General features: G+C 41.9%; 1 protein-coding gene and 1 pseudogene across 9 annotated transcripts in view; one reads left to right on the top strand and one right to left on the bottom strand.

Moving 5' to 3' along the window:
• The window catches only part of ST7 (suppression of tumorigenicity 7), a 275445-nt gene extending 252270 nt beyond the window's left edge, over positions 1-23175 (bottom strand). For 6 of the 9 annotated variants that reach the window (XR_010126973.1, XM_054495525.2, XM_054495527.2 and 3 more), the window contains exon 1: positions 22081-23175. Coding sequence is in view for 5 of the 9 variants with exons in the window: in XM_054495525.2 (XP_054351500.1) it covers positions 22081-22231 (151 nt within the window). In the remaining 4 variants the exon portion in view is untranslated. Of the gene's footprint in view, positions 1-21856; positions 21944-22080 lie in introns of those variants that run through there. The other 3 variants (XM_063667789.1, XM_063667788.1, XM_054495532.2) reach the window with 1 other exon arrangement.
• LOC129040725 (tropomyosin alpha-3 chain-like) lies at positions 3086-3831 on the top strand (annotated as a pseudogene).
• Positions 23176-26378: the final 3203 nt, after the last annotated feature.

The following is a 26378-nucleotide window of genomic DNA, read 5'->3' as shown; positions in this document are numbered from 1 at the left end:
TGAGCCACCGTGACCAACCTTGTTTCTTTTAATGTAGCATCACTACAGCAATCTCTGACTGAGACAACCATTCTGTAAAGGAATCTGGCAATACCCAATAAAGTTGAAGATACTCATATGGCCCAGCAAAGGGCACTTCCAAGTATGTGTCCTAAAGCAGTGGTTCTCAGACCAATCAGATCTAATACTTCCTTTTAAAGGAAATTATTGAAACACCCTTTTTCTATTCTATAACAAACATAATAGATAATCTACCTAACACATATAAATTTCAAAGGAAAAAAAAAAGGCTGGGCATGGTGGCTCATGCTTGTAATCCCAGCACTTTAGGAGGCCAAGGCGGGCAGATCACTTGAGGTCACGAGTTTGAGACCAGCCTGGCCAACATGATGAAACCCTGTCTCTAGTAAAAATACAAAAATGAGCCAGGTGTGGAGCCAGGCACCTGTAATCCCAGCTACTCAGGAGACTGAGGAAGGAGAATCACTTGAACCTGGGAGGTAGAGGCTGCAGTGAGCCAAGATCATGCCACTGCACTCCAGCCTGGGAGACAAAGCGAGACTCCATCTCAAAAAAAAAAATTGTTTTCAAAAAACCCCCATATTATCTGATATGGTTTGGCTGTGTCCCCATCCAAATCTCATCTCTAATTGTAGCTCCCATAATCCTCACATGTCATGGGAGGGACTTAGTGGGAGGTAATTGAATTATGGGGGTGGGTTTTTCCCATGCCGTTGTGATAGTGAATAAGTTTCATGAGATCTGATGGTTTTATAAAGGGCAGTTCCCCTGCACACGCTCTCTTGCCAGCCACCATGTAAGACATGCCTTTGCTCCTCCTTCACCTTCTGCCATGACTATGAAGCCTCCTCAGCCATGTGGAACTGTGAGTCCATTAAACCTCTTTTTCTTTATAAATTACCCAGTCTCAGGTATTTCTTCATAGCAGTATGAAAATGAACTAATGCAAAAGCCTAACTAAAATATGAAAAAAATACATAAAATATTATTTATAATCAGGGCAGAATTGAGATGAGGCAAGCAAGGTGCTCAGGGTGCAAAATTTAAGCAGGCAAAGTAGTGAAAGTGCTGAACCTGCACTTACAGGACACTTGCATTTGTATCTCCTCAAATTTTGTACCTAAGCAACCTCACTTGCCTCACCTTAGTCCTGGCCCTATTTAGAATAATATAATTATATTAAAAATGCAAATTTTTTCATGACTTTGGTAGAGGATTTAATGAAGTAAACAGACATTTGCACCCCTATATACTGTCATCATGAATGCAAAACCTACAAATGCAGGATGATACAAGTGTGTTACTTTGTTCAGAACTTGGTAAAAGTTCTGAACAAAGTAAATTCTTCCCTCAATGTGCATGATAGTTTAAATTAAAAAAAAAAAAAAAAGTCCCCGCGCGGTGGCTCACGCCTGTAATCCCAGCACTTTGGGAGGCCGAGGCGGGCGGATCACGAGGTCAGGAGATTGAGACCATCCTGGCTAACACAGTGAAATCCCGCCTCTATTAAAAATACAAAAAATTAGCTGGGCGTGGTGGCAGACGCCTGTAGTCCCAGCTACTCGGGAGGCTGAGGCAGGAGAATGTCGTGAACCCAGGAGGCGGAGCTTGCAGTGAGCTGAGATCGCGCCACTGCACTCCAGCCTGGGTGACACAGTGAGGCTCTGTCTCAAAAAAAAAAAAAAAAAAAAAAAAAAAAAGGCATATACTAAAACCATGCCAAAAATACTTTGGTTTTATATGCAAAATGGAGGTTCTAGAGTCAGATCATCATACAAAGAATTTTTAAGTACAAGAATACCTGAGGGGGATATTTAAAAATAATATGGGAGAAAGGCAGACACACACATCACAGGTCATCATATATCCTTTGTCCTCACCCTGTCTCAATGCCAATAAGGCCCTCCCAATCAATAATTGAAAATATCCCTCCTGCTGGCATTTCCTGAAGAAAAAATAAATATGTAAAAATTTAAAAAATAAAATGTCCCCCACAAATTTCCAAACTTTCCCTAGTTGATCCCATTACTATTGATAACACTTTCCCTTGATAAATCAAATACACGTGTAAAGAGGTCCATGCAGCATTAATTTACCTATTTATGGCAAAATGGATAAGCCGTGGTATACTCATGCAATGAAATACTATGTAACAATTAAATTAACTATATCTACAACATGGGAAGATCTCATAAACATAATGTTTGATAACAGAAACAAGTTGCAGAAGGGTATGGGCAGCAGTCTATCATGTATATTTTTAAAACTCACAAAATAACTATACATTGTTGATGAATACATTAAATACATGGGAACAATACCAACTTCAGGACAATCGTTACCAATAAAGAAAACATGTGGGGAAAGGGATGTAGGAGTAGCTTTCTGTCTAGGTAACAGCTTATTTTTAAAAACAGAGAGGCCAGGAGCAGTGCTCACACCTGTAATCCCAACACCTTGGGAGGCCAAGGCAGTAGCATCACTTGAGCCCAGGAGTTTGAGGTCAGCCTGGGCAACATGGGGAGACCCCATCTTTACAAAAAGTTAAAAAGTAGTCTGACGTGGTGGCACACACCTGTAGTCCCAGCTACTCGGGAGGCTGAGATGGAAGGATTGCTTGAGCCTGGGAGGTCAAGGCTGCAATAAGCCATGATTGTGCCACTGCACTCCAGCCTGGGTGATAGCGCAAGAGCTTGTCTCAATTAACCAATCAATAAAGAGAGAGAGAGACTGAGGACAAGAAATAAACAAGATGGGCCTAGAACATCTTGTGGTGCTAAAAAGTAAGGAAATTCTTAAAAGAAAAACCCACTATCATGGGAGTATGTCAAAGGAACACAGAAGCCAAGCAGCAGAGCTCTCAATGGGCCAAAACTGGAAAAATGTGAACAATGAAATAAAGTAGTATTGGATTATAACCTGTATAAAATAAATATCCATGAATCCATACTGATATAAACAAATGAATGAATAAGTGAATAAATAAATGGGGGAGGGAGAGGAGGCTGCAACACCGAGCGGAGGAGGCAGGAATCGGAGTGCGAGCAGTAGCTGAGTGGCCACCATGGCTGGGATCACCACCATCGAGGTGGTTAAGGGCAATATCCAGGTTCTGCAGCAGCAGGCAGATGATGCAGAGGAGCGAACTGATCGTCTCCAGTGAGAAGCTGAGGGAGAAAGGTGTTCCTGGGAACAGGCTGAGGCTGAGGTGGCCTCCTTGAACCGTAGGATCCAGCTGGTTCATGAGAAGCTGGACCGTGCTCAGGAGCGCCCGGCCACTGCCCTGCAAAAGCTGGAAGAAGCGGAAGAAACTGCTGATAAGAGTGAGAGAGGTATGAAGTTTATTGAAAACCAGCCCTTAAAAGATGAAGAAAAGATGGAACTCCAGGAAATTCAACTCAAAGAAGCTAAGCACATTGCAGAAGAGGCAGATAGGAAGTATGAAGAGGTAGCTCATAAGTTGGTGATCATTGAAAGAGACTTGGAATGCACAGAGGAACAAACTGAGCTGGCAGAGTACCATTGCCGAGAGATGGATGAGCAGATCAGACTGACGGACCAGAATCTGAAGTGTCTGAGTGCTGCTGAAGAAAAGTACTCTCAAAAAGAAGACAAATATGAGAAAGAGATCAAGATTCTTACTGATAAATTCAAGGAGGCAGAGACCCATGATGGGTTTGCTGAGAGATCGGTAGCAAGCTGGAAAATACAATTGAAGACCTGGAAGATAAACTCAAATGCACCAAAGGACAGCGCCTCTGTACACAAAAGATGCTGGTCCAGACTCTGCTTGACCTGAATGAGATGTAGAACGCCCAGTCCCACCCTGCTGCTCCTCCTCCCTCTGACCCTGACTCTGCCTGAGGCCAGCCTGCCTGAAGCTGACCTTTAACTGAGGGCTGATCTTTAACTGGAAGGCTGCTTTCCCCTTTTGCCTCCCACTCCTCCCCTGTGTCTTTTTCCCCAAACTGTCTCTGCCTCTTCCCGGAGATTCCAGCTGGGCTAGAGGCTGAGCACCTTTGGAAACAACATTTAAGGGAGTGTGAGCACAATGCATAATGTCTTTAAAAGGCATATTGTGATGTACACATTTGTGATTACTTTTTTTGTTGTTTTGTAGCAACCATTTGTAAAACATTCCAAGTAATTCCACAGCCCTGAAGCAGCAATCTAATCCTTTTCTCACTTTTGGAAGGTGACTTTTCAACTTAATGCATATTGCCCGCTCCATAGAGAAGAAAAGGTATAGGCCTGCCTTACTGAGAGCCAAACAGAGCCCAGGGAAAGACTCCACTATGGGAAACCTCATTGCTCTGTACAAAGTATCAGCTAAACCAGAAAGGTGATTCCAGGAGGAGTTAGCCAAATAACAACAAAAACAAACAAACAAAAATATGCTGTTCAAGTTTTCAGCTTTAAGATACCTTTGGACAACATTCTTTCTTTTTTCCTCTTTTTTTTTTTTTCATTAGAATTGACCAAATTAAGATGGTAAGACCTCTGAGATCAAATTTTTGTCCCATCTCTACCCCCTCCCAACTGCTTACAGAATGGATCATGTGACCCTTATGGTGCGGTGACCACTTGATTGCTTTCCTGCCTCCTTGAAAGAAAGATGATTATGTTTTTGCCACTGATTCAGCCATGTGAAACTCATCTCATTACCCTTTTCTGGGTTTGAAGCTGCTGTCTCTAAAAGCGCCATTTCATTGTGCTTTGTATCAGTCAGTGCTGCAGAAATCTTGAATAGCTTATGTACAAAACTTTTTAAATTTTATATTATTTTTAAACTTTGCTTCTTTGGGTTTGTGGCACCCTGGCCATCCCACCTGGCTGTGACAGCCTCTGCAGTCTGCGGGCTGGCAGTTTACTGATCTTTTAAAGTTTCTTTCCACACCGAGTCCCCATTTTCTGGCAAGGTTTCTAGGAGGTCTGTTAGGTGTACATCCTGCAGCTTACTGGCTTAAAATGTACTCTCCTTTGATGTGGTCTCCTTGGATCCAATTGGGAGAAAGAGAAATCAATAGTGCAACTGTTTTGATACTGAATATTGACAAATGTCTTTTTGAAATAAAGAACCAGTCCCTCCAAAAAATAAAAAAATAAAAAATAGATGGGAGAGAAGAGACAAATCTCCCATGCAGAAGAATTCAAAATAATTGATATAGAACGCTACCTTTGAGGCGGGTGAAAGAGTGAATATACAAACAGGTAATGACCAGACCATATATAAAAATAGCTCTCTGACTCACAACCTACAACCACCAGTCCAGAAAGCCAAACCACAATGCTATGGACTGAATATTTGTGTCACTCCAAAATTCATACATTGAAGCCTAATCCCCACTGTGATGGTACCTGGAGCTGGGGCTTTTGGGAGGTAATTAGGTCATGACAATGGAGTGCTCTGTAAATGAGATTAGTTCCCTTATAAGAAGAGACAGGAGAAAGCTTGCTTCCTCTCTCTGCTCTCTTCCATGTGACAACACAAGGAGAAGGCCATCTGCAAACCAGGAAGCCAGCCCTCCAGACACAGGATCTTCCAGCCCCTTTATCATGCACTTCCCAGCCTCCAGAACTGTACGTAATAAATGTTTGTTGTTGAAGCCACTGAGCCCTATGGTATATTTGTTAGAGTAGCCTAAACTGACTAAGCACAAAACTTATGTAACAATTAGCCCAACAGTCAGGACTTGACCAGTAACTAACAGTTTCCCTAATTTCTGTACCCACTTTTAAGTTAAGACTTGCTGGAGAAAGCAAAATATGTACCACTAATCAATAACACAGGATATTCCACCCTCTTCATGTCAGCAGCCTCCAATCAGGACCTACCTGGAGCTTTCCCTTTTTTCTATAATATAGCTTTCCTTTTTTTTGTTGCTTTTGTTTTGTTTTGTTTTGTTTTTTGAGACGAAGTTTCACTCTTGTTGCCCAGGCTGGAGTGCAATGGCGCGATCTCGGCTCACGGCAACCTCTGCCTCCTGGGTTCAAATGATTCTCCTGCCTCAGCCTCCCCAGTAGCTGAGATTACAGGCATGCGCCACCATTTCCGGCTAATTTTGTATTTTTACTAGACACAGGGTTTCTCCATGTTGGTCAGGCTGGTCTCAAACTCCCGACTTCAGGTGATCCGCCTGCTTCGGCCTCCCAAAGTGCTAGGATTATAGGCATGAGCCACCACACCCAGCCGCTTTCCCTTTTTTCTACAATAAAGCGTTCCTACTCCTCTGACTGCCTCCAAGTCTCTGCCAAACACAAGTGATGATGGCTGACTCCTTTGTTATGGGAGGCTTTGAATAAATAGCCTTTACTTGTTCTCATTTAGATGGTCCTCATTTATTTCCACAAGAGGAAACAAAGCTTCATTCCTTAAGTGTGGCCTGTGCAAAGCCAACTCCTTCCCAAGAGCACAGTATGAGGAAGTAAAGGGTAACTTTACAGTGAAGAAACCTGATCAACACTCTCTCTGCCAGAGGAATAAGTCAAGTTGATATTATGTCGTGACAAAAATGGCACTTGACCTCTGTGGTCTTCTTCCCAAAAACTCAAAATCCCAGAAAATCATAAGAAAAATATCCAACAAATCTCAGTTAAGCGATAGTCTAAAAAATTCTTGACCGGTACTCCTCAAAATTGTTAAGGTTATCAAAAACGAGGAAAGTCTGAAAAACTGCCACATCCAAGAGGATTGTAGGGAGATATGATACTCCTCAAAATTGTAAAGTTATCAAAAACAAGGAAAGTCTGAAAAACTGCCACATCTAAAAGGGTACTAAAAAATAGTTTTTTTGAAAAAGAGAGAGAAAGCAATATGAGCACTTGTGGCAAAATGTTAACAAACGTTAAATATGGATGATGGGTCACCCCACTATTACTGTTTCTCATATTATTTCCTGTCCCTTTCTATACAGGTAAAATATATCAGAATTTCAATTATTTTTAATCCTTCAAAACGAACTCCAATTTAACCCCAACTGATTCTAGCTTTTCCCTCCTTTTCACCCTCCCATCTGTCACACTGACAGTTTTCTGAACGGACCAAGCAGATGCACATTCTCACATTCTCCAAGCAGCCTGGGAATTCCTAAAGTTATTCCAGTAACTACCACTATGATTTGAAAGCTTTCTCTCATCCCCTTGTTTTGGTATTTATTTCTCCTTTGTGTTCTACACATTTTACTTTGGATTAGAGTTAGTTTTGTGCCCATTTTTCTTTCCCTGAGTGCTCAATATCTCAAGATACTGAAGACAGGGACCATGTCTTGGTCATCATTCCATTCCTCTACACCCGCACCAAGCACTGTGACTCGCTAATAGTATGACTCAATGAATTTATTATTTGATTGTAAGAGAAAAGAGGTTCAACATAAAGTCCTTTTCTAAGCCAGGCATGGTGGCGCACACCCGTAGTCTAACTAATCAGAAGGTTGAGGCAGAAGGATTGCTTGAACCCAGGAATTCGAGTCCAGCACGGTCAACATAGTAAGACCCTGTCTCAAGAAGAAGCAAAAAGAAGGAAGAAGAAGGAAGAAGGAGGGAGGGAGGGAGGGAGGGAGGGAGGAAAGGAAGGAAGGAAGGAAGGGAGGGAGGGAGAGGAGAATTTGTAAAACAAAACAAAAAAAAGCGAATATTAGAAAAAAAAATTTAAGTTCTTTTTTATAGTGCAACGAATCAGTATGAACAAAATCTGAGAAATGATTAATGAAATTTGGCTTTGAAATTACCAATGAGGTTTAAGAAGTTCCAGGAAAATGATGAAAGGAGGTAACAGAATACAAAGAGTTAAGGAGTAAAGTTAAGAAATAGATAATATAAGCTTATTCATTTAGACCAGGAGTGGAGCTCCTCATGCTATCATATTTCACCCCAAAATTGAATGGAAACAGAAAACATACAGATGACATACATGTAACTATGAAAATGAAGAACAGATGCATTTAAAAAGAACTATCAGTCTAGAAACTGACAAGAGAAAAAGCTGATTGAGTTAGACACCAAGAAGTACTAAACAAAGTCGATATTATAGTAGGGGCCACAACAGTAACTACAAGTAAATATCTAAAATGTATTGAGCACTAGAAAGTGCTGGCACTGATTAAGGCTTTTCTCATAGTATCTCCTTACAGTCCTCCTAACAGTCCTATGAGGTACTCACCATTATTATGCTCAGTTATAAACAAGGTAACTAGTGTTAAGATCACAGAACTGGTAAATGACTGTTGACCTTTTTGCTAGAATGTGGTAAGGGCGCCATCATTTTTTATCGCAGGTCAGTAATTCAAGAATGGAAAGGCTGGACACAATTAGCAGAAAGGTCCACTGGGACTGGACCCGCTAGAGCTGCAGACCTGCCTCTGGGACGCTGACCTGCACAGGCTGCCTGACCAAATTCACTCCTTAATGTCCACAACAACAGGAACTGGTAAGACAGGGAGAGGGAACAGTAGTCCTAAGCACCAGGAGCCAGAAGTGAGTAGTGCAACTGGAGCACTCAAAGGCAGAAGTGGTCATTAATGGCCACCACTGCCGGTATGTGAGCCCTACCAAACTCTGCAGGGCAATGGGGTCTTCCAGAACAGGCTCAGAATTACCACCTATTCCTACCAATATATCCTTTGTCCTACACATCTAGGAGAACATTGCTTGAGAAACCCAGGTTTATATGAGTTATTTTGTAATTAGTGGCAAAAAAAAAAGAATGATAGAAACTCACAAATAGCGAAGTGAATCATTTGATATTTTGTAACACTTTATCACATACATCAAGGGGTTTGATTTCCTAACCTCCATTTTATTTCTGAAAGTAACAAGTGATACATTAATTTTTTATTGATTTGAAAATTTTACATCCTATTTTGGATAATTTGCTACATCCTGTGGTAAGTAAACTAGGACAGAGAATCACAGGCATACAACATTGTGCTGCAAGAAGCAATAGTTACTTGTTCTCCAGTGCCTCTAAGAAAAGGGTGAAAGCAATGTGCCAGGACTAGAAGGGAGCTGCTTTCAATTAAGTGCAAGGTGAAAATAATGTCATTTCACAAACACAGCTGGGCTTCCTGCCTAGGAGGGTATGCTTTGCTTAAACTACTTAAAATCTCCAGTAAGTAAATTGATTTGAAAGGATTGACATTGCCTGTCTAGCTGCCATGTTTTAATCTTCTGGGTGACTAGTCAATACTAAAAAGAGATTTCCATAAGGCCAAGTATCAATAGCATTCACTTATGAACACCATGTTTTTAATGAAATGCAACATATATTATCGGCTGGGCGCAGTAGCTCATGCCTGTAATCCCAGCACTTTGGGAGGCCAAGGCAGGCAGATCACCTGAGGTCAGGAGTTTAAGACCAACCTGGCCAACATAGTGCAACGTCGTCTCTACTAAAAATACAAAAATTAGCCGGGTGTGGTGGCAGGTGCCTGTAATCCCAACTACTCAGGAGGCTGAAGCCCAAGAATCACTTCAACCTGGGAGGTGGAGGTTGCAGTGAGCCAAGATCATGCCACTGCACTCCAGCCCTGGTGACAGAGGAAGACTCCTACCTTAAAAAAAAAAAAAGAAAAAGAAAAAAGCAACATATATTATGGAAATAATAAATGACTGCAACAAATAAGTGCAATCCACTAAAAAAGATACTGTCTTAATGTCTACATATTTTTATATCTTTTGTTTTTGCAGGTGTTACAGACAGAAGAAAACATGTTAAAATAGACCTTATATTTTATTTCTAGGTCATGTTTATTTCTAGAAAGTGAGCTGGGTATGAACCAATGGCCAGGTGGGCATGAACCAATGAACCACGTTCAAGACATGATAGGGGAAAATCTCTTGCCTGTGACCACTACTACACAACTACATTTTCCCCTGCTAGATCCAACCTGCTCATCACTAAACTTACAAATATCATTTAAGTTTTCTCTTTGGACTGAGCAATAATAAATCTTTGTTTTATCTTAGCAGCTGACCATATTTCATGCAAACTTTGAATTTAGGTCCTCTTTAGCCCCAACAGTAACGTGTTGTTTGTCTTATCTTTTTCAAATATCTTATTACTTTTCATTGCATTTATTCTCATGGTTAAAACCGAAAACATAAGGATCATAGTTCCTTCAACTGTCCTTTAAAAGCTACCAGAAATTGTTACATTATTTTCTATAGATAAGCAATTAAAAAAACAGTGTAGAAAACATTTATAGGAATACTTTTTTAAAAAATTTTTATTATACTCTAAGTTCTGGGATACATGTGCAGTACGTGCAAGTTTGTTACATAGGTATACATGCATCGTGGTGGTTTGCTGCACCCATCAACGTGTCATCTAGGTTTTAAGCCTCGCATGCATTAGGTATTTGTCCTAATGCTCTCTCTCCCTCCCCTTGCCCCTCACCCCTCGACAGGCTCCGGTGTGTGATGTTCCCCTCCCTGTGTCCACGGAATTTTTTTTTTTTTTTTTGAGACAGAGTCTCGCTCAGTCGCCCAGGCTGGAGTGCAGTGGTGCAATCTCAGCTCACTGCAAGCTCCACCTCCTGGGTTCACGCCTTTCTACCTCAGCCTCCCAAGTAGCTGGGACTACAGGCACCCGCCACTAGGCCCAGCTAATTTTTTTTGTATTTTTAGTAGAGACAGGGTTTCACCGTGTTAGCCAGGATGGTCTCGATCTCCTGACCTCGTGATCTGCCCGCCTCGACCTCCCAAAAGTGCTGGGATTACAGGCGTGAGCCACCGCACCCGGCCGTCCATGGAATATTTCTATAGCCTAAACTAAGTCTGCATATCTTTGCTCTAACTTAATTAATGTTGTGTTGCCATCACTTCTGTGCTTTCCCTCCAAAAACAGAATTTGCTTGTTCAAATAATGTAAGAGAAAAAGTTTTCTCTTAGGATAATAACTTTAATTGATTAGATTTGCTATAAGATTTTTAAGATTGCATTTCAGATTTTTATTGAATGATAATGCATATACAATTTCCAGTTTGGGGAAAGAACGATTGGGCAGCAAATTTCTAATATTTCAAAATTGTAATTTAGCTTCTCATGCTTCATCTCTCAAATGTAAGGGTACAATTTAAAATACTTTCCTTAAAAAGCCTTTTGAAAACAGCCAAATATTATATTTCTGCAACATAAATAAGCTAAGACAAAAATTCCTCTCTAAATCATGCCAACTCTGAGCCTGAACAGAGAAAAGTATTATTTGTTTTATTTTGCTTTAAATACAAGATACCAATGATAGAAGATAGAAATTCTACACAAACAACATACACACGCTCCCCAACCCAAGCCCCAGGGAAAAGTGCAAACTAGATCCCAGTAGTTCTTATTATGTAACACTATACAAATCTAAACACATGTCACAGAAAGAGAATCAATTGAGTGGAGCAGGTGTAATAAATTGCAAAACACCCCAAGAGCATTATTTTATTAGCTCTATTAGGAATGTTCAATAAACAGGGTCTATCAAATAAATGAAAAGACGCAATTTGTAGGGAAGTAAATTTCATTCTCATTCCCAAGACAGAGTCCAGAAACTGGAAAAGCTTAACAGAGAGAAGAACTGTAAGCATTCTACTATTACCTGTCACTAATAAAATAATACTTCAGAATGGTATTAACAACTGACCAAAACAAGACAAAACTCTAAATCTAGGTCACACAATAATTCCAGATATGAGCTGCTTACGTGTAAAAACTACTTCCTTTTTTAAGACGATTTTATACTTCAGAGTGTTTCTCCTGTTTGTGCTGTTTTTAAATGTTAATTTTTTAAATAATAAAACAAATAGTCCTTCCTCGCTGACCTAAGAGATTCCTTTAAAGTCCTTTAACGCTCTACAACCTTGCTCAAAATTTCTGAAAGACTGATACTTAACCACAATCTTTTATTAGATGTGGAGGTCAACTTAAGAACCAAAGTCCCAGCACTTTGGGAGGCCGAGGCAGGCGGATCATGAGGTCAGGAGTTTGAGACCAGCCTGGCCAATATGGTGAAACCCTGTCTCTACTAAAAACACAAAAATTAGCCAGGTATGGTGGCACGCACCTGTAGTCCCAGCTACTTGGGAGGCTGAGGCAGAAGAATCGCTTGAACCCAGGAGGCGCAGTTTACAGTGAGCCGAGATCGCACCACTGCACTCCAGTGCACTCCTACACAGTGAGAGTCCGTCTCCAAAAAAAAAAAAAGAAAAAAAAGAACCAAAGTTAGGGTTCTCCACAGAGTATAAGTGTAACCAGTGCACTTTCAGTTAATTCAGAAGGGAAAAAAATGCTTTCTCAGATAAATGTTGCCTTACTTTGCTGAGAGATTTGGTAACTGCAATTAAACAGTGACACCGCAGCAACATAAAATACTGCTACAGCTAACTAACTGGGCCTGTCAGTTCCTTATTTTAGCACAGTAGGTAGTATAGGAATGCCCGCTACTTTTAAATGATGGGTAATGGTAACACATCAGCAACTGTCTTGCCCCACTGTAACAAGAAAAATGAGTTTCATTAGAAGTTCTCTCTTCTGGAAAATCCAAAGCCCTTTACAGATATCTTTACAACAACATCCCAAATACAATAATGATGTTGAGAGATATTATTCCACATTTACAACAAACAGACAGTAGTGTGGTTTCAAACAATCCAGTAACCCATTATCTTGCTTGGTGCAGTTTTAGAAAGAATATCAAGGATAAAAAAGATTCTATTATATAGCTTAACGTGTCATTTCACTGTGAGAGCCAAGCCTATAGAATATAGAATACAGCCTTCTGAGGAAAAGACCTATTATAATGCCTCGGATTTAAATAGTATTTTACAGCCTACAAAGCACTTATTCATTTTACAATCTCATATGAAGATTGCATTCTAGTCAAGGGACCAAGTCTATCATCAAGCTGTAAGGCCAAAGTCAGTAACTATCTCAACCACACAAATATTCATAGAATGCCCAGACATCCAAATAGGAAGAGAGAAAGTCAACTACCCGTTTGCAGACGACATGATCCTGTATCTAGAAAACCCTAGAGTCACCTAATTAAAGAGCTTCTGCACAGCAAAAGAAACTATCATCAGAGTGAGCAGGCAACCTACAGAATGGGAGAAAATTTTTGCAATCTACCCATCTGCCCAAGTCTAATATCCAGAATCTACAAGGAACTTAAACAAATTTACAAGAAAAAAATCAAACAGCCCCATTAAAAAGTAGGCAAAGGATATGAACAGACACTTCTCAAAAGAAGACATTTATGTAGCCAACAAACATAGAAAAAAGCTCACCATCAACTGATCATTACAGAAATGCAAATCAAAACCACAATGAGATACCATCTCACACCAGTCAGAATGGTGATTATTAAAAAAGTCAGGAAACCATAGATGCTGGTGAGGCTCTGAAGAAACAGGAATGCCTTTACACTGTTGGTGGGATGTAAATTAGTTCAATCTTTGTGGAAGACAGTGTGGCGATTCCTCAAGGATCTAGAACCAGAAATAATACCATTTAACCCAGCAATCCCATTACTAGGTATATATCCAAAGAATATAAGTCATTCTACTATAAAGACACACGTACACATATGTTTATTGCAGCACTATTTACAATAGCAAAGACATGGAACCAACCCAAATGCCCATCAATGATAGACAATAAAGAAAATGTGGTACACGTATACCATGGAATACTATACAGTCATAAAAAAGGAATAAGATCATCTCCTTTGCAGGGACATGGATGAAGCCATAAGCCACCATCCTCAGCAAACTAACACAGGAACAGAAAACCAAACACTGCATGTTCTCACTCATAAGTAGGAGATGAACAATGAGAACACACGGACACAGGGAGAGAAACAATACACACCAGGGCCAGTCAGGGGGTGGAGGGTGAGGGGAGGGAGAGCATTAGGAGAAACAGCTAATGCATGCAGGGGTTAAAACCTAGATAACGGGTTGATAGGTGCAGCAAACCACCGTGGCACACGTATACCTACGTAACAAACCTACACATTCTGCACTTGTATCCCAGAACTTAAAGTAAAATTTAAAAAAAGAAAGAAAGAAAACCCCATAGTCTCAGCCCAAAAGCTCCTTAAGCTAATAAACAACTCTAGCGAAGTCTCAGGATATAAAATCAACGTGCAAAAATCACTAACATTTCTATACACCAACAACAGTCAGGCCAAGAGCCAAACCAGGAATGCAGACCTATTCACAATTGCCCCCCACCACATACATACACACACACACACACAAATGTAGGAATACAGCTAACCATGGAGGTGAAGGATCACTACACGAAGAACTATAAAACACTGCTCAAAGAGATCAGAGATGATACAAGCAAATGGAAAAATATCCCATGCTCATGGATAGGAAGAATCAATATCATTAAAATGCCCATACTGCCCAAAGCAATTTACAATTTCAATGATATTCCTATTAAACTATCATTGACATTAATCACAGAACTAGAAAAAACTGTTTTGAAATTCATATGGAACCAAAAATAGCCCAAATAGCCAAAGCAATCCTAAGCAAAAAGAACAAAGCTGGAGGCATCATGCTACTCGCTACTCATCTTCAAACTACACTACAGGGCTACAGTAACCAAAACAGCATGATACTGGTACAAAAACAGACACATAGACCAATGGAACAGAACAGAGAACCCAGAAATAATGCTGCACACCTACAACTATCTGATCTTCGACAAATCTGACAAAACAAGCAATGGGAGAAGGATTGCCTATTCAATAAATGGTGCTGGGATATCTGGCTAGCCATATGCAAAAGACTGAAAGTGGACCCCTTCTTTACACCATATACAAGTTAACTGAAGATGGATTAGAGACTTAAATGTAAAACCAAAAACTATAAAAACCCTGCAAGACAACCTACACAATACCATTCAGGACACAGGAGTGGGTAAAGATTTCATGATGAAGACACCAAAAGCACCTGCAATAAAAGCAAAAATTGACAAATAAAATCTAAACTAAAGAGCCTCTGCACAGCAACGGAAACTATCAACAGAGCCAACAGAAAACCTACAGAATGGAGACAATTTTTGGAAGCTATGCATCTGACAAAGGTCTAATATCCAGCATCAATAAGGAACTTAAACAAATGTACAAGTACCTCATATTATCTGTACGAATGGAGTTCAGGGTTCTACCAATGTGGAAAAAAATTGTCTGTGAGCAATGATACAGTAGTACAAGAAAGATCTGGTTGGGAAATTTTTCAGAATAATATTGGCAGGCAAAATGAAACTTAACAGACAGAATTGTAACTTGAAGTGATTAGAAATACTTCAGCACAATTTTATGTGTTTGCAGTGGCTCACGCCTATAACTCCAGCACTCTGGGAGGCCGAGGGGGACACATCACTAGAGGCCTGAAGTTTGAGACCAGTCTGGACAAGATGGCGAACTCTGTCTCTACTAAAAATACAAAAATTAGCCGGACATGATGGCGTGCACCTGTAATCCCAGCTACTTGGGAGGGTGAGGCATGAGAATCACCTGAACCCAGGAGGCAGAGGTTGCAGTCAGCTGAGATCTTGTCCCTGCACTCCAGCCTGGGCAACAGAGCGAGGCTCTGTCTTAAAAAAAAAAAAAAAAAAAAAAAAAAATCCCAGCATATTTGGAGGGTGGTGATCTAGAAAAAGAGAGGTGGAAGTTCAGATTTGAGGGGTAAGAAAGAGCCATAGCATCAGACTTTGTAAATGAAGGTAATATACTTAGATTGTATTTTCAGTGCAATGGAAGCCACTGCAGGAAGTCATATGAAATCTGGACTTGTATTCACTAAGAATTAAGAGTCCAAACTGTAAAAAACATGTATACTCATTAAGTCCATGTATTACCTTGGTGCTACACTTTGCACTCAATGAAATTCATCGTAAGACACAGAATCTCAGAGCTAGAAGGAAACTTAATGAATGTAAAGCCATTATTTTACATACACAAAAACTCAAGGCCAGAGAAAAATGCATCATTCAGATTGCTTTATTAATGGCTGAGAAAAATATCTCCAAAAATAATTAAGGGCAACTAAGATGTCTGGGATACATTCTAAACTCAAAGCTGACATTAATCAAAAAATTGTCCTTTTATATATTCATAAACTGAACCACCATGCTTTAGATGCATATGACCCATCATAGAATATATAAGATCTTGTAACAGCCTCTGACCACAATCTAAAGCTGCAAACTTAGATGGGGCACATACTCAGTAATGCATTTGATCAACTGTATTGTTCCAATCCCAGCTCACTAAATACACCATAACTTGGATATTCATTCATCCAGTGAATGATAAGGACCTACTTTGTACAAGGAATTACACTGGAAGATGAAGAACTAGAATCTAGAAGAAGGGATAAAACATACATATACAAAAAAAGATGCATATATACACAAACACTGACCCACATATATTACACACATATACCATAATTCATGTAAGGTAAAGTAACTGCAGGCATGGCATAAACAGCAAAATAACTAGAATTAGAACTGAAGCTTTAAGATGTGACTGAATTGTGGTATTTCCTTGTAAAACTTGAACAGATAAAGAGCTGTTTCTTTTGATGAGCAAAGAAAGTGTTTTGAGATGGAATCTACTCCCAGTGAAGAAGCTGTGAACACTGCTGAAATGACAACAAAGGATTTAGAATATTACATAAACTTCATTGATAAAGCCGTGGCAGGGTGATAAAATTGACTCCAATTCTGAAAGTTCTACTGTGGGTAAAATGCTAACAGACAGCATCACATGATGCAGAGAAATCTTTCTCTGGAAAGGAAAACCAATCCATGTGGCAAACTTTATAGTTGTCTTATTTGAAGAAATTGCCACAGCTACCCCAACCTTTAGCAACCAGCACCCTGATCACTCAGCAGCCATAAACATCAAGGCAAGACTCTCTATCAGCAAAAAGATTATGACTTCCTGAGGCTCAGATAGCATTTTTTTTTAGCAATAAACTATTTTTAAATTAAGGTATATACATTGGTCTTTTAGACATAATGCTACTGCACTCCTAATAGAATATAATATAGTGTAACTATAACTTTTATATGCACTGGGAAACCAAAAATTTCATGGGACTCACTTTATTGCGGTAGCCAGGAACCAAACTCACAATATCTCCAAGATACGCCTGTCTTTTCTGCAGCTGAAAGGATCAGAAGGCAGCATGCCAGCTGGTCCTTGATGGATGGGTGGGATTTACAGATAGGGAAGAACATTTTAGACAGTAGGCACAACAGGGGCAAAAGACCTATGTAAACTGCAACCAGACCCTCTAGAAGGGAAATCCAATTTTACGTAAATTTTAAGTAAATTAAAATCTAAATGTTAAGTAAATATACAGCAAAAATTCTCAACATGAAAAAATGCCAAAACTGAGCTGCAGCCTAAGTTATATATCATGTCAACAATATATGAGTTTTACATCTGTATTCATGAGCTTAATTAATACAAAAAAAAGTCTTCTAAATAACTTGACCAGGCATGGTGGCTCACACCTGCAATCCCAGCACTTTGGGAGGTGGAGGCAGGAGGACTGCTTGAGCCCAGGAGTTCAAGAACACAGGGGACCCTGTCTCTACAAAAAAAAAAAAAAAATTAGCCACGCATTGTGGTGTGCACCTGTAGTCTCAGCTACTAAGACTGAGGTGGCAGGCTGAGACAGGAGGATTGCTTGAGCCTGGAGGTTGAGGCTGCAGTGAGCTGTGACTGCACCACTGCACTCTAGCCTGAGTGACAGAGTGAAACCTTGTCTCAAACATAAGTAAATAAATAACTTTAAGCCTAGGTCAGGCTATTACATTTTGAAAATTTGCTTCTCAGCAAATAGAAAAAGAATTGGAAAATCACTTAAGCTGCTTTTTGCAAAAATGGCAAAGTTGCCCATTTTAGGAAAAGGTGTTTAAATTCAGCAGCAAAAAACTTTATAACATAGGGTAGATGAGAAAGTGCCATCAACACCACTGTATAAGGTATGGTGCTATTTTTTAAGACTCACCTATTTTAATAATATCCTGCATGACTGCTCCAATCTACAATTAATTTTCTGCCCTTTGGAAAAATATTGCTTTATGATATTAACTCACTTGAAAACTGACAAGTAATATTATTTGGGGTCTTTTAAAAACCTGGTTAAAAGTTCATTCTATTTTCAGTAAATCATAAAACTATTTTAACACTATTGTATCCAAATCAAGAGCAGAGCCTCAAAAATCAGTTACCAGCCACTGGGCATGGTGGCACACACCTGTAGTACTAGCTACTAGGGAGGCTGAGGTGGGAGGATCCCTTAAGCCCAGGAGTTCAAGCCCAACCTAGGTAACATACTAAGACTCTCTTAAAAAACAAACAAACAAAAAAAACTATTATCAAAGCTAGCCACTATGCACTATTCCTATTATGTTCGTTTTCTCCCCTTTCTTGTTTAAAATTCATTTTCACTACAAGATGTGGTTGCCTATGTTAAGGTTTCTCTGTACAGTCTAAGAGAATACTGTGGAATTCTTTGAACTATATCCCTACCCTAAATGGCACTGGCTCAATGCAACGAAGATCACACCAGCCAAGCTGGTGGGAGTAGGGAAGTAGTATACCTTAAAAACAGCATTCAAAGCATTTTTACTTGGAAAACTACGCAATGTAAGAGCTAAAAACGGTATGGTTGTTCATCAAAGTCCTTTTCTTTTATTATTTTAAATTAAATCCCACGTGATTCGCTGTTTTCTGAATCTGACCTGCACTTTCACAACTTTGTGCCTTTGTTTGGGAGGTCCACCTCTGAGTCCTCAATCATGGAATTCTCCTCATCCTCTTAGGCTCAATTCAAGAGAAGCTCTCACAGCCTTGCCCAGCCCCATCTTGCAAATGGGAAGTTGTATTCTTGTTGTAAACTCTTTATTTACCCTGGGTTTTGCAAACTCGTTCATCTTTCTTATCATAGCACCTGTTATAGTACATTAGGAGGCATCTAAATTGAAAAAAAAAAAATCGAGTTAAGCTCATTTACCATAAAATATGATCAAATGAGGATTAAAATTGTCACAGATGGTCAAGATATTGAGAAGATACCAAGCAGATATCCAAGAACGACTCCGGAACACTTTTACCAGATTCCATCCCCCTACAGGTACAGAGCTGGGCCTATGGAAGCCCTGGCTCCTGGCTGCCTGATTGTGATGGTGTCTTCGGCTTCCTTGAGGAGGAAGGGAGGCCTGTGCCATCTGCAACGCCCTAAAAGCAGCTCCAGATTCAGTAACCTCTCCAGGAACACACTTGCCTTCATCACAGGAAGAGTAAGCACCACAGGGCTGAAGAACAGCAAAATTAGTCCCATTAGAACTCTTTTAGACCTCCCTGTAAGGACAAGTTAGACCAGGCTAGCTCCTGCCTCCCCTCTCAGGGGTGCTGGCTAATGACTTCTTTCTCCCTAGGCCTTCCTTGCCAATAACTTCAGTACAGAAACTTTTTCCCAAAGGGGAGGGGAATTGGCAAGGAAAGGAGGGAATTAAGTTGACAACAACCTTGTGGCAGTTTTCCTACTATAACTTCTCACTGTTACTTAAAAGGGAAGAGAATAGGCCTCTAATATCTGCAACTGTCTTTTGAAAAACCTAAACTGTTCTAGGGTGGTTTGTTGCTATAATTTCATGTCTCAAAATTAATGCCAAAGTCCTCCTCCCACCCCAGATCCTGCTACACTCTCATAAAAACAGCAGAGAGGTGAGTGCTCTCTGTGTGCTTCCCCTTTTATCTTTCTTTATGACTGAAATGAGCATGAAACCAAACTGAAAAGTCCAGCACCACCAAGTCTTCTATCATGTGTCTAGCAAGGTACAGCCCAGATGGCACGTTCATCTTCATATTTTCGCTATCTCTTAGAACTGCCCCTACACAAATTAACAAAGGCATCTCTGAGAAATGCTAGATTTAAATTGCTAGAAGACCTAACAATGCCCTTCCTTAACAAGTACACATTTTCCCAGTAGATATTTTGTTTCTTGCCTGATCTGCACAGAGCACTGGATGTGACACTTACACATATATACATGGGTAATTATTTAACCTAACTGATGAAAATGTGATATACAAATGTATATTATGAAATAAAATTTTAAGTGTGTAATAAGGAGAAACATTAATATTTTTAAAACTAGTGCGTTTGAAACTTAATCCCAAGTGCAAAAGTGTTGAAAGGTGGGACCTGTGAGTGGTAATTAGGTCATGAGGGCTCTGCCTTCAAGAATGAATTAATTTTGTTATTGAGGGAGTAGGTTTGTTATAAAAGTGAAATTGGGCCCTCTTATTTTCTCATGTTCTCTTACCCTTTCACCTTCCACCAAGGGATGACAGCAAGAAGGACCTCCCCACATGCCAGTCCCTTGATCTCAAGACTTCCCTGACTCCTGAACTACAAGAAATAAAATCTGTTCTTTAAAAATTACCCAATCTGTGGTATTCTGTTACAGCAGCACAAAACAGACTGTTACCAACAAATACATAATTCCATTAAAACATATATTCAAACAACTTCTTAAAGGTACAGAACTTTGAGACCAGAAGGTATCCTGGAGACATACTTGGCTAAAGCGAAGAAGACAATATTGCGACAAGCAGCCATCCAAAAAGATGAAAAGCTAGAAAGCCATGGTCTTTCCGACAACAGACTCCAAACGACTGAGCAGCACCTATTCAAATGGTGAGACAATTCTAGAGTGCTGAATCCTATCCGCCTCCCAGGGACACTATCCCGAGGGATATTACAAAACAAATGTAAATATGGACATGAGTTCAAGTTAGTAATCAAAATACTGAAGTTACTATCTGAAAGGTACAAGTTTCCTAACAAAATGAGTACATTATCTCAAGCGTTTTAAAAAGCGTTTTAATGCAGCTAAACACCTAAGGAAAATGCATTTCCAGACCTGCACTCCCAGAGTATGGAGATTAACAATGGAAGATATGTATGTGTACATATGTATCTATCTTCAGGACTGTAAGAATTTCCCAGTACTGTGAAATTAAAATTTAAAACGAAAACAAAAACACTCTACCTTGAAATTTCCAGATTTCAAGGACTGTAACCCTTAGCTCAAAATTTACTTTGTGTTTCGGAACTCTGGAGTGTTAGCGCTCGTGTGTTTTCTTTGCGGGTGTTTTTTTAACGACTCAGTGGGCTGGCTCCAAGTTTGTTAAGATCCTGTTAATTACCTCCTGCATTTACCACCGACCAAGGATGGGAGGCACGCGGCACTTGCTGAGCATACGTAGCTTCACAGGGAAGGGAGACCAGCAAAGATCACTGAAAACTGCAACCGAAACCCTCAGAAATTCCAGCTCTCCCCTCTTCCCTCCGGTCCCTTCGACAATCCATTTGGTGACCTGACACGTCATCCATACACTCCCAAGAGTGCCTTCGGGAACCCCTCTCCCCACTACCCAACCAGAGAGACAGCCCCACGCCCGGTGAGGCGCAACTCCGGGCCATGGAGGGCGCCGCCCGGACAGCCTGGCCGGGTCAGGGGGCTTCGCCGCCGAGCACCCTCCGGCAGCCGCCCTCAGGCCTCCGCGGCCGGGCGGGAGGGCGCCTCCCCGACCACACTTCGGCCGCTCGGCACCCACAGCCGGGAGGGGGTGAGGAAGGACTCGGTCTAACTCCGGGGAATCCTCGGAGTTCCGGCGCAGATACCCGAGGGGGTATCCTGGGAACTCCCTCGCCCGCGACATCCGTCCTTCTCCGTCTCCCGACCACCAGAGACGCAGCAGGGCGCCTGCCGGCCCGGCCCGCCTTGCGGTCTGTGCGCGGCGCACCTCTTCCTCCGCGGGGCCGTGAAGGCCACCGGCCGCTCCCGCGCGCCCAGCTCCCCGGCCCCGCCGCCTAAGCCGCCGCGTCGCTGGCGGGTAGCCGCGGGCGTCCGGTGCGCGGGCCCCGGCGCGTCCCCGAGCGCGCGCCCGGCCGCGGCCCCGCGCGAGTTGCACTAACTTTCCGGGGCGGGGGAGGGGTGGGCGCCGCGGGCCGGGCTCCCCGGCCTTACCTGTGCTCAAATTGTCGTTGATTTTCAAAGGCACCCGCAGGATGTAGACCAGGAATAGCACGATGAAGAACCACACGGTCCACAGATACGTCCAAGACCAAACTATGCAGGACTTGAGCTGCTCCAGAAAGCCCGTGGCCGCTTCAGCCATGTTTCAGCGCTGCTCTCTGCTGCCGCGGCTCTCGGTGTCTGCCGGGATGATTCACCGGCCCGGAGGCGCAGCTCGCGCCGCCGCCGCCGCCGCGGCCCGGGCGCCCCCGGAGCCCGCCCGCCGCTGGGGACGCGGGCGCGGCGGGAAATCGCGCGGGCCGCGGGCGCGCCGGCTTTTCCTTCTCCTGCCTTATTGCTAACTCTCTAAAGGTCCCTACAAGTGGCTTTCGTGGAGCGATCACGTGGCCCCTGCCCCCTCGCGTTCTGGGTCCATTTATATTTATTATGCTAATATTTAGAAAGAGAAGGCCAAGTGGCGCGCCGAAGGAAACTCCTCAGGCAGTTACAACCCGCGTAAGTTGAGCATTTACCACACGCCAGGCACTGCTCCACGCTCCGTACAATCTCATTTAACCCCTGCAACAATCCCCACTACGATCCTCTTTCTATAGGTAGGGAAACTGAGGCTCACAGCAGCTGCGTAGTTTACCTTAAGGTGGAACCAAAATTCAGTTGCAGTGGTGTATTCTGGGGTCCGAGGTCTTAAACCCTACTCTGCTCCCTTATCAGGATTCAGGCTCAGGGAATGAATAAACCCGGGACAGGTAGGAGAAGGGAGGAGGTGCCCTCCTATCGCCGGCTAGTAGGCCTGAAAATAAATCACTCTATTCAGCAAGATTTGGGTGGCAGATGCTATTTACCTTTGTTCTGTCTCTTTGAAGCAGCGCAGGGATTTTCCAGAGAAATCTTGACAAGATGAATGTTTATCTTCCAGGTTTTTTGGTGATCAGAGGTCAAACTATTGTCAGCCTGTTTTTAATATAAACAATTCTCTGGGATAATTTTGACTGTGAAACGGCCACCTCTAACAAAAAGTCAATTTTAAACATTTTTTTGTTTTGTTGTTTTTGTTTTGTTTTGTCTGTGCTGAATAAAATGTTTCTTTTATTCTAAAATGTTTTCTCAGCTGAAATTTTCAAGTCTGTTTCTGTCCATAAGTGATTTGACTTTCTATGTATTAGATGGTAATGAGGCAATTGCAAGTTTTCCAGTCTACAGCTATTTTTAAAATTCTAAGCATAAAGAATATTTTATTATAAATTATTTTGCTTATTTGTATAATAGTTTCCTTCATAATTAAATAAGCTCCTTTAACTTTTCACATATAGGGCCTATTATGGCATACATAATGGATGGAACTACTCTTAAATTTTTACTAATTCCAGCCTCTCTCGGCTACTGTTTCTTCCTCACATTTGATCTACTACAGTGAGATCCAGGACAGGATAAGTAAAATTGGCACACATAGGCTTTCTTTATAGTTATTTATGGCAGCACATGACCAAATGATTTTTGCGTCTAACACTGATACATGGAATCTCAGTAAAATAAAACAATATTGTCACCAGTAGAGGATCGTGACTGCAGGTTGTCCAGGTTCTTGGCGTTTTGAACAAAGAATTGGACAAAACACCCAGCGAAGCAACAAAAGGACGAAAGCAGGGATTTATTGAAAACGAAAGTACACTCCACATTGTGGGAGTAGGCGGAGCAGCGACTCAAGGGCCCGGATACAGAATCTTCTTGGGTCCAAATACCCCCAAGAAGTTTCCCTTTGGCAACTTCATGCTCACCTCACGTAAATGAAGTGGTAGCCCGCAACCAGTCTGATTGGTTGCAGAAAGCAACCAACCAGAGGCTGAAATGAAGATACAAAGGTAACACTCCTGTGCAAACATCTGATTGGTTGCAAAAAACAACCAATCAGAGGCTGGGATGAACTTACAAAGTTATACTTCTATGCAAACGAAGGCTCGCCCACAGTCTGATTAGTTGTGGACAACAACTATTCAGAGGCTGGAGTGAAGTTACAAAGTTGCAAATGAAGATTGGACCCACAATCAGTCTGATTGGTTGCAGACAGCCAATTTCCCATCTGCTAGGCAGAAAAGGTCAAAGGTAGCCTCTGGTCCTTTTGTTACTTAGGCGTGGAAAGTTAGGATTTTCTTCTCAATGTAGTTCAAGGAAGTCCTTAGGTTCCCTGCCTCCAGACCCTATTCTCCTGCCTCAACATGAGTACATGAACCACTTATTTTATGTGATGATTAAATAACCCACCAGATTCTCTGCGAGTCACTGAATTAGGATATTGACTACTTAATTTAAATGAACATCCGGAGGCCTGGCTTTTTGCTGTCTATGAACCTCAATGAATGGACATGAATATGACTCCGCTGAGTCACAATCTTCTAATTCTCTACTAGGTGCTCCTGCGAAGTCAGTCCTATATTACTCATCATTGCCTCTCCTGGTGTGCATCCTGGCATGTGGTGGGGACTGTACACATGCCTTTGTGCTTCAAAACAGAAGTGAGTCAGCATAATCTCTTGGAAACTGTGGCTGCTTCAGTATAGCTGGAGTGCAGCCTCTGTAGAGTGGTGTGGATAGAGACAAAGCTAAAGATACAGGCCTGAGTCATTTTGAAGGGCCTACTAGAAACGCTAAGGTGTTCATAGTTATGGGGCATTGCACACACCAATCCAAATGACCAACTCAGAGATTTATTTAAGTGGAGATTTAAGAAACATTAAGGAAGTAGATGGCTCACGCCTGTAATCCCAAAACTTTGGGAGGCCAAAGTGGGAGAATCACTTGAGTTCTAGGAGTTTGAGAACAGCACAGGCAACATAGGGAGACCTTGTTTGTACAAAAAATTTTAAAAATTAGCTGGGTGTGGTGGTGTGCGCCTGTAGTACCAGCTACTCAGGAGGCTGAGGTTGGAGGATCACTGGATCCTGAGAGTTTGAGGCTTTAGTGAGCTGTTATTGTGCCAGTCACTCCAGGGTGAGACCTTGCCGAAAGAAAGAGAGAGGAAGGAAGGAAGGGAGGGAGGGAGGAAGGAGGAGGGAGGGAGGAAGGAAGGAAGGAAGGAAAAGGGGAAGGGAAGGGGAGAGAGAAAGGAAGGATAGAGAAAGAAAAGAAAGGAAGAAAGAAAGAGAAAGAAGGAAGTAGAGAAAGAAGAAAAAGAAAGGAAAGAAAGGAAGAGAGAAAGGAAAAGGGGAAGGGGAGAGAAAGAAAGGAAGGCGAAAAGAAAGAAAGGGAGAGAAAGAGAAAGAAGAAAAGAGAAAGAAAAGGAAGGAAGAAAGAGAGGGAGAGGGGGAAGGGAAGGAGGGAGGGAGAGGGGGGAGAAGGGGAAGAAGGGAAGAAAGAGGCAGAGAGAGAAAAATAAAGGGAAGGAAGGAGTGAAGGAAGGAGGGAAGGGAGGGAGGGAGGAAGGAAGGGAGGGGAGGCAGAAGTGACAGGCCTTGGTGACTGATAAGACAGGCAGGGCAGGCCTGGTGCAGTGACTCACGCCTGTAATCCCTGCACTCCTTGGGAGGCCAAGGCAGGCGGATCACTTGAGGTCAGGAGTTTGAGACCAGCCTGGCCAATATGGTGAAACCCTGTCTCTACTAAAAATACAAAAATCAGCCGGGCGTGGTGGCACGCACCTGTAGTCCCAGCTACTCGGGAAGCTGGGGTAGGAGAACCGCTTGAACCTAGGAGGCGGAGGTTGCAGTGAGTCGATATTGCGCCATTGCACTCCAGCCTGGGTGTAGCAGTGAGATTCTGCCTCACAAAAAAAAAAAAAAAAAAGGCAGAGCAAGGATAAAGGGGAGGCTCTTGAGTGGGACTGTTAATGAAATAATGACACCCCAGATATGCCTAACTACCTCTCGACAATCTCCCAGTGGAATGGCACACAGTCACCAAGCTCATCACATGCAGAATGGAATGCATTACCTCTTCACCCTCATCTGTTCCTTTTAGAGTTCCATCAAGGAATGGGGACCATCCTTCCAGTTCCCTAATTCAGAAATCTGAGCATCATGTACCTCCTTTCCTCTCTACATTCAACTGTACATCAAGACTCAGACCACCACTTCTCTCAGCCTTTGGTGATAGCCTGATCATCATTCATGGAGAACAAGGCAGTGGGCTCCCTGCCTCTAGTTGCACCACGGCCAGCACCACCACTGCCTCCTTCCATCCACTTTCCACACTTCTCTACCAGTTACCTTTTAAAACACAAATCCGATAACTCGTTCCTTGCATAAAATTATTTAAGGCCCCACTCCTACTGCACTCCTACTTTTATCCTGGTGTCT

The sequence above is a fragment of the Pongo pygmaeus genome, chromosome 6, assembly GCF_028885625.2.
Source record: "Pongo pygmaeus isolate AG05252 chromosome 6, NHGRI_mPonPyg2-v2.0_pri, whole genome shotgun sequence".
Classification (NCBI taxonomy): Eukaryota; Metazoa; Chordata; class Mammalia; order Primates; family Hominidae; genus Pongo; species Pongo pygmaeus.
The sequence above is the reverse complement of the archived record's forward strand: the minus strand, read 5'-3'. Positions and strand labels throughout refer to the sequence as shown.